The 9,464-nt window shown below is 38.9% G+C and overlaps 1 protein-coding gene across 1 annotated transcript in view; it reads left to right on the top strand.

Moving 5' to 3' along the window:
• Positions 1–22: 22 nt before the first annotated feature.
• Positions 23–9,464, top strand: part of LOC104077880 (neuron-specific protein family member 1) — a 22,199-nt gene continuing 12,757 nt past the window's right edge. The window contains exons 1-2 of the mRNA XM_009579318.1: positions 23–249; positions 3,732–3,848. Of these exons, the coding sequence (XP_009577613.1) occupies positions 121–249; positions 3,732–3,848 (246 nt within the window). The 5' untranslated portion in view covers positions 23–120. The remainder of the gene's footprint in view (positions 250–3,731; positions 3,849–9,464) is intronic.

The raw sequence follows: 9,464 nt of genomic DNA, 5'->3' as shown, positions 1-9,464 counted from the left end.
GATATTTTGGGTTCCCCGGGGGCTGGGGAAAGGTCTGGTGCATCCCGAGTTTCTGACATTTTGCATTTCTGTGCGTGTGTATCTGTGTGTGCCTGCAGAAGATCCCTCTATCCTGGAAGAATGGTGAAACTGGGGAATAATTTCAGCGACAAGAGCACAAAGCAGCCCCTTTTGGAGGATGGATTTGACACCATCCCCCTGATCACACCCCTGGATGTCAATCAGCTCCAGTTCCCACCTCCTGATAAGGTACAGTAGGCTTTAGTTTCCACCCTGGAGAATCACACCCAAAATCAGGCAAACAACAAAAGAATAGGTTACATGTAACGAGCAGCTTAGAAATGTCAAGAAATACGAAGTGTTTTCAGGCATGCTAGTTCCCTCTGGGGAAAAAAACCTAACAGTTAAGCTAATGAAGATCCAGTAGTAGTGATTTGCGTTAAAAAGCAGTGGGAAATGTTAGCAATATGCATATATAGATTTCAGTGCTGCTGCTGCATGAAATATGTAAACATACAAATGCAAGCTTCCCTATGCTGTATTGTCGTAGCCCCTCCTATTCTGTATCTTTCTTTTTTGCATCTGGAAGATACTGTGTATTCTCTGTGAACGACGTGAATTTTCTCTGTTCAGAAAAAGCCCCCCTAATGGGGGGAATAAAGCACTGCTTTATGTCTCTGCAAGATGTACATGGGCAGACTGGCTACAGAGGGAAAGAACTTCCATGTTCTTTCTGTGCTTCAGTAGGAAATGAACGCTAGCCCCAGACAAGCTGAAATAAAGAGATGAGAACAGGCTACTGAGTTTTCTCCTTGGCAACTTCCTTGGTTCAAAACCCTCCAAATAGGTGATTCAGATGCTGCGTGGCTGGAAGGGAGCAGTCCAACGTGCTGCTCACAGGTTGGAAGGGAAGTGTGCATCCTCATTATATGGCTTGATTACTAAGGATTTAATTTTAAGGATTTAGGAAGGTGATGTGATAGACTGTAAATACATTTATTCTCCTCACAATAAAGAATTCACTAAGTGTTACTACAGGTAAGGCATACAATAGTAAGATACTTTTTCAGATATTTCAGTATCCTGTTTTTCAGTATCCTATTTTAGTAGGATACTTACTTGCACATTTCTCACACATGCATTTGGCAAAAAAAGCTTTGCAGTCTTTGAAAAATACAAAATTTAACTTGGAAATGGTCAGTAATATCTTCATGCTGATTTTTATTTTTGGCATTGTGTCCTCCGTGAGCTCAATTCTACTTCTAGATAAACTGATACCTATATGTTCCTCATAGCTCACAAAAAAATCACATAACCTTATCTTGGGGTAAAGAATTTTAGCTTGTGAAACTTGCCTTCGTAGAGTGTTGCTTGTAGGCAATACAAATAAATTTGTGACCTCCATTTTAATTGCTATCAACAACATTCTGTGTTGTGTGTGGTGACCAGTTGGCAGGCATAAATGCAATGAGCCATAACAGCTGTTAGAGAGCCTGAGGGTCCATTTTCTGCCCTCAGTTACATGGGTATAAATCTTGTAACTGAGGACAAAATTGCACCCTAAGGCTTTAAAACAAGTCTTACTGTGTCTGATACGCCTGCCAACTGGTGACTGGATATAACCGATTACCAAGGACCAACATCCAAAGGAATTTGTTATGTTACTGCACTGCTAAGCAGAAGTCTGAACTAGGGACCTGTATGGTAATAGGTTTAACCTGAGTGGAGCCTCTGTAGTGAACCCAGGAGGTTCTGTGCCAGCCTGATTGCTCCTGCTGGAATGGGGCGGAACTCCTCCCACCTTCATGGTATTTGCCTTGAACGAAAGCAAATGTACAACTAGAATAGAAGCTTAAATAAAGGAATATTTGATTGGCTCTTCTACTCTATCCACTGTTTATTTGTATATTAGCTTTCCTTTCCTTTTGCAAACTAGAGAGGAAAAATAAAAACATGTATTTATTGGTCCTACTGGTTTCCTTCGGTAACTGTCTGGTTTCATGTCAGTGTGTCTTTACTGGTTGCTACAGACTCCAAGGCAGTAGTAGAGCAACTGATGTGAAAAAAAGAAACAGCATTAAGTCAAGATTGACACAGATCAAATTCTGAACTAGGAAGACACTCATGTATAATGAATAGGAGTACATCATGTATCTATGTTTATTATTCACTTACAAGGCTCTAGTATGGCAGTGAAGCATAACTTCTTGAACAGTAGTGACTACAGCGCTAAGAATTTGATGGTTTTGACAGCTTCTAAATTAAAGGGATGAACTCATTTAAATTCATATTTAGGTATGTTAAACAAAAGAAGACATTACATAACCAAGCAGATAGAACTGTATGTTCAGTGTCAGCTGAATGTGATTTGAGTTGCCTGAGATTATGCAACATAAAGGGGGAGGAAGGAAAGTAAAATGTTAAAAACCATTCCAAAAATCTTCAGACGGTTTACTTCCATGATGCTGTTGAGCCATCGTAAAGTTACATAGTTATAATTGTTATCTTATTCATTATAGCTGAAATAGGTTTAGAAACTACCTATGTCCTGCACGTATGTGTATAATGCTGTAAAAGTGTCTAATAAGCTTTGTGATACTGAGTCTAGGTACAGTTACATGTTCTAGATACCATTTCAGGGAAGTGAGAGCTTTAATTTCAGTACCTGGCTACCTGCAAGTGGCACAATCTTAATTTCAGAATAATGTAGTTGCTATTGATACCACAGGCTGCTGTAAAGATTGAATCTGGTTCTAAAAATCTACAAGGGTCTAGATATTTATTTGGAACAACAGAGAAAATTGAGCAAATCTTAGTAGCACCATCAGTATGATAAACTGCACTCTACCTTGGGAGTGACACTTTGAAAAAGATCCTGAAAAATTGTAGAAGACAAAAATGAGGCAAATAGGTTAGGTATGTGAAAATTTTGTACAATTAGAATGCCTAGGAAAGCACTAGAGATATGACTGACGTAATGAATATTTTAGGAATACAGGTAAGGTGCTAAATTGTGTAGCTTGGGGCAATAGCTCATAGCAAGGAATAAACTGAAGTTAAAGAGCCTTGGGTTTCAAGAAATATCATTAACACAAGGGTTTGTCTGCATCTTGCTGCTTGCAGCTGATAATTCAAAAGTTAGACGTTAAAAACAAGAGTGCCGAGAGCTATAGTCTAGCACATAGTGGATAGCAACTAGATGGGTCATTTCACTTCTTTTAAACACAAAATCCTGCCATCAAAGAACATGGCTACTGGCAGCATCATCATCTGCTAGATTTCTATAGGCACTCTTCAATAATTGTCTCCTCCTATTGGTCTCCAGTTTGAAGTCCTATTAATGGGATCTCCTGAAGCAAATGAAGGTGGCTGTTTTCAAACTACAAAAGTGGGAAGCTCCATGATTTGGATTTGAACTAAGTAGATGTTTGCCTAGTGTAGCAGCACAGTACCACCACAGCTGAAAAAATTGAATGTTTGTGAAATTGTTGCATAACAAGTCTTCCTGTAGGTCCATCAAAACCACTCTTGAGAGATAATTTTGTTGATGATTGCTATGACAGGAAAAATAACTAACAGATTACAGATTCCACAGAAGAATTACAGAAAGTGAGGGTAATAAAACCTTTGTGTTAAATGCCTTGTAAGCAGGTAAAAGAAGAGTTAATGAATAAATAAGATTCCTGTGACTACTTCAGCGGACAGCTTTCTGATTTTTTCTTTTTTTAAAGGTTGTGGTCAAAACGAAAACAGAGTATGAACCTGATCGCAAGAAGGGAAAGTTCCGTACTCCTAAAATAGCTGAATTCACAATCAGCATCACTGAAGGGGTTTCAGAAAGATTTAAGGTAAGCAGTGCTATCTGAAGATGTTAATGACTCAGTCGTGCTCACAGAAATGCTTAAAATCAATTGCTGATTGTGGTCAAGACTGGCTATAACTAACAGAGTGGCTGTTGTGGGTATAGCTGGACATGAGAAAAATAAATTCAATGTTACAATAGTTCAGTATGTAGCAATTAGAAGCAAAAGCAAATCATGCAGCATTATTGCTTGTAAGCCCTCACTGGCAGATGAATTCAGAAGGTACTTTTGTCAGCGTATGGGTTTCGGAATGTGTCTGGTCAAGTTGTATGTGGGCTGCACACAGGTAGCTCTCATGGCATGGATAAAGCTCCTGTTAGTGTTGAAGGACAAGAACCACAAGAGTATTTGTTTTCGTTTCGGCTTATTATTTTTCACTGTGGCCAAACTATTGTCTTAAAAGCACTGTCATAGTCCGTTACGTATTTTTTTTATAGTTAAATGTATGACTTGGCAGCTCAGGGATGTATACCAGAGCCCTTTGCTATCAGTTTTCCTGGTCCAATTGTATCTTACAGCTTGGTGACGACTGTTACTGGCAGACAGCAGTTCAGCAAGAATCTGACTCAGATTTACTCTTTAGTGTCCACACCCCTATTACTCCCTTTAGTAGTCCCAGAAGAAAGCTGAGAGCTTAACTGATGCAAGGATTGAATTACCTTTCACCCTTCTCACTGGAGGATAGGTTTTCTTGCTCTGTGTAAGTAAAGCAAAGCAGAAAAGTTGGCACTTCAGCTCATGCTTTCCTACCTATTCTCTTAACAAAGGAAGACTACAGCTTTTCAGTGCTGTTAATTTGGCAACTTACCCAAGGATGCCAAAGCATTTTTAAACAGTAGGCAACCACACTGTTTATTGCAAAAGTACAAATACATTTGGAAAGCCTAATGTTTAGTATGAGGGAAAAATAGAGAGTTTCAGTAAAGAAGTGGATTCCCTTTATATTGCACACTTCCAACCTCTGTTTGCATGATAGGAGTTTTAGGGCACACCCAAAGATTCTAGTTCTGTAATTTGAAGAATAAAACACAGGAGCGGTGCCTGACCAGTGGTGCTGAAAGCTGCCCAGGCCCAAGCCTACCTCAGAAGTGTATATACAGATCTCTGTGGAATCAGAGCGTGCTAAACAAAGAAAGTGAAGGCTCAAGGAGGGGTTAGATGCTTTGGGCTACACTTGCAAAAGAACTTTGCAAAGTGTTGGCAGGACAAATGTTTTAAGTGCAGGTCACCTGGTGGAGTCTTCAGACATACAGTGAAGCATGTAGGTTCCCAGTAAGCTGTGTGGGGAACCACCCCAGATAGCTAATAAGAGATGTTATGGGCTGTGGCAGGGATTTACTAAGGAGGTAAGAAACCTAGTTCCAGTTTTTCTGTTCCCTGATTTGGAACAAGGGCATCCCAATCCCGCAGGGAAAATGCTACATTCTGACTGATGTTCTCTCTTTCTCGTCTTGGCACCATAGTACCAGTCCTTGAGAGTGATTCCCTTCTTCTCAGGTGAGGGTACACGCTGTATGGTTGGGTAAGATGCAGATGGACAGCTCAGAACAAGGAGGACTTATGTCTGGCTGTCTTTTGTGCGTGTCCTGGTCACACTAAGGTGATCTGAAAATGCTTACTAAGTTGTAGAAGAGAAAGGAGAGAAAGTGTTTAGTTTGAGTACCCTGCTAGGACTTAGGTTCCAAGCAACTGAGCAGAACCTATGCCTGAGGAATTTGCACTTACCCACTAGCTGTAGTGACTAAGGGGTTTCATCGCTCGAACATTAAATTGTAGGTAAGGAAGGGTTTTGAATATCTTAGTCGCATCTAAATGTTGCGCATCTCTTTGTAGATCTGGATTTTTTCTGTCCTTGTTGGGAGAGCTGAGCAAATGAGACCTCGCTGAACAACAAATAAATAGCTTTTCGTGCTGTTGGGTAGTCTTTTCTAATCTGTATAGCTGAACAGTTAGAAGCCTGAGCATTTTTGCATTGCATTTTTATATACGTTTGGATGGCATAGTTAAATAAAATGTCTTTTAGATATTACTTTATGATTATCACTCTGAGATTAATCTCATACTACAGGGTTGCTAGGTTTTGCTGCTAGGTAACTACTGCATCAGAGAGAGGTTTCAGTAAGATTTGCTATCTCTTGGGAATTGCAGGGTGATTCACACTGTGGCTTTAAGTCTAGGCTTCTAAAGAAGAATGTGGGGCTTGATCAATTAGGAAAATTGTGGATCAGTTAATTGAAAACAATAGTTTCATGCAGAACATTCAGGTCCTAAAAATGTCCCTTAATCTCTATATAACATATATAATTAGAATTGAATTATGCTGCTTGCAACGTTTTAAAGAGAACTGACTGGTTCTCCAGCAGGGATGATTGTCATATTCACCACTCCCAGTAGTAAATATTATATGAATAATTGATGAAATTTCATAAATATGTAAAGTACCGATTGTGTGAGGTTTTCTCCTGGGTCCTTATTAATTGTGAACCTCATGTGAACCATCATGTTAACTGCTGCTGTTGATTCTGAGAGAGCAAAGGATATTTGTTTGAAAATTAAATATTTGCTATAATTATGAAATGCATTATTTAACTGGTAGGATATTGACTTTGGCTGGTGTTCATGAAAAAAGCTTCAGATGCCATTTTAATGACTTTAATATTGTACATCACCGACATATAAGCTTGCCACAAGACACAGCCCAAATGTTGTGCTAAAAATAAAAAAAGTCAGTCATATTTACAGATAATTCACATGTGTATTCCAAGATGTACTTCTTAAATAAGGACAAAACAGATTGCATTTTTGGGATTCAGCAGTGCAGATCATGTAAAGCTGTTCTTGAGAAATTATACATTATAACAAATGAAGCAACTCCAGCATGTGCGTATGTCATGTAGATCATTTGGTGTTTTAGCAGCTGGGTGAATAAGAAATTATAAAACATATTTTCTGCATTCAATCCACATTACCGCAGTTATTACAACAGAGCTGAGAATGTTTACAAAGAAAACTGCAAGGATAATTTTCCTGTATGAAGCCACATTCTGAATTCAAATCAGAATCGGTCAGAAGAATGTGAAGACTTCCTGATTCTGAGAACCCTTTTGTCTTAATTTAGTTTTATGGCACTAACCACACCAAGAAAGATGTGATTTTTCACTGAAGATCATTTTTCATTGAGAAAGAGAAGCCTTGCTTTTGTTCTTTGAACAGTGTAGGCTAATGTGCGGAGTTGGTCCTTCACATCTGGGAAGCAACTTTGAATGAGGCAGATTTTTCTCTCCTGTGAATTGTCTGCTGTAAAGAATAACACAACAAGGCTAGAAATGTCAGTTCAAAGGAGTCTTACGAATCAGGAGATCGGAGGAAGCTATTGCAGGAGAATATTGATGGTATCAGTTAGTCAAGGCCAAACTTTGCCTCCCCCATTGACAGAGCAGCGTTTTTACAAACTCCAGTTGGATTTTGTAGTAGGATGTCTGTTCTGGCACCCATTGAATTGGGCTACAATTGACAGTTGTGCACAAACATACCAATTTTAAAAAAATGTCTGTTGTATCAAAGCATGAGCTTTTTTTCTGTTTTTGGGGAAACCTGAATAAAGAACATTCAGAAGTATTTTGAAAGCAAACATTTATGTTTCCCAATAAATTTCAAGCCCTAAATAAACCCAAGCTGTAGTATGCTTTAAACCATTTGGTTCTATTCAAAGGCAATTCAATTCTTCAGACTTCATCCTTGACATCTCTACATACATCTAATTGCTGAGCCAAAGCGTCAAGTTATTTCTGTGGTAAGACCATATGGTGTAAGCCACGTATTATCAAGTAGCAAGCAGTTGTTGAAATGTTTGCATGAGGTTATGGAAGAGGAATCGAGACTTCCTTTCAAAATCAGTTCTCGCAGTTTTGCCTGGTCATTTTAAGGCTGAAAAATGTATAACATATTTAAATATTCCATTTTTCATCTGTCTTAAGGGGGCATCCTTTAAAACATGTTTCTGCCTCAAGACTTTTTTAACCTGTTGTTCTTAGTAATACTGATGATGATTATTGCTGGAAAAATAATCACAGACAAGGAAAATGTTTCTGTGTTGATTTCTGTGTGATCACTCTGTGTGTTGAGTAGCTCTTTGCTCCCACTTAGAAAGTCTGTTAGGTGATATCAGCAGGTTCCTGTACAGGATATCACTTCCTTAAGTATATTCTGTGTCTGTCACTTAGGGCTGGAAGAGTGACAGGTACTTACTGCCATGAGTAGTTCTGTTTTCTTCAGAAATGAACTACTCACAGGATTAAAGTTGCTCACAAGTATAAGCATTTCGCAGGCTTTGAATTTTTCTTTTATTACTTCAAGCAAGAAAAATAAAGGAGATTCTTCTTTCAATGTAACTGCTATTTTAAAACAGTTGATGTAAGTAAAGGCACTGCATGGTAACTGTCGTTTTTCCATTTTTTAAAATATTTGATAATTCCCTGATACGACATTGACAATCCTTCTGCTAAATTTTTGGCTAAAGGAATTTTTTTACAGTCAGACGTGGAAGATTTAAGTAAAATGGATGCCTAACAGCAGCTCCCCTGCTCTAAGTCAGGTGTCCTCTGCCATTGTATCCCTTAGAAATCCTTTTCTTGGAGCAGAACCAGGGACACTGGTGACACAGAAGATGTTTTGGGTCTCTCCAGATGTAACACTTACATAGCCTTTCCTCTTCTGTAGTAACCTTTTCCAGCCTTTCTCCTGGCCTCAGTAATATCTTTTGGGTTTGTATGGGAAGGTAGCAAGGTTCTTATCTCAGGGTCACAGGGTTTCCTGAACTGCTTTCTTAGATCTCTGTAGTTAAGAAACTAATACATGGTGCCATGTGATGGAAGATGATGACAACACTGTCATGAACAGCTGTGTTAAGCCACAGTGCTAGACTCTCAAGGCCACTGCCTTGTTAACCTGTTTTCGTCTAACAGTATCTCCCTCAGGTTTCATTAATCGACTCCCTTTTGTCTTGCACTGTCCCTGTTAATAAGTACTGGGTCTGTAGCTTCTTTTCAGTTACTGTCCTTCATGAATCTATCTGCCTTTCTTGCTGCTACTCCCAGTGATCTCCAGGTAAGCATCCAAGCCAGTTCTCGCCTCCTCTTTGTCATCTCTGTTTAAGAAGGACAGTCTTTTGAGTTCTCCTGTGTTTTCTGTACAGTCTACCCCAGGACTGTCATTCTCTTCGAGCACAAAGGTTTGATGGGAATATTCTGGTGAACAAATGGAGTTTAATAGATAGATATTAGTCATATAGCTAATCATGACAGGTGATGTTAGAAATACTCTTCTGAAATGAGGCACCTGGTTGTGTTCTGAGTCACCAGTCATCTTGTGTATGTATGTGTATTCCCATAGCAAGTATTGGAGATTGTACCAAGTTGTTCTGTATAATCTGGATTGCTCTGTAAATGAATACAAGTCAAGTGTTGCATGTATAGATATGAATGTTGCTTTTTTTCTTTCATGTTGCCATTTACTTCAAATTGAACATTTCTTACTCTTTAAGTGCGTTGTTTCAGAGGCATCTTTCATGTAAACTTCTAGGGACAGGCCCAGGTAATAGCA

The sequence above is a fragment of the Fulmarus glacialis genome, unplaced genomic scaffold (assembly GCF_000690835.1).
Source record: "Fulmarus glacialis isolate BGI_N327 unplaced genomic scaffold, ASM69083v1 scaffold10000, whole genome shotgun sequence".
Classification (NCBI taxonomy): Eukaryota; Metazoa; Chordata; class Aves; order Procellariiformes; family Procellariidae; genus Fulmarus; species Fulmarus glacialis.
This window is presented reverse-complemented; position numbering and strand designations above follow the sequence as displayed.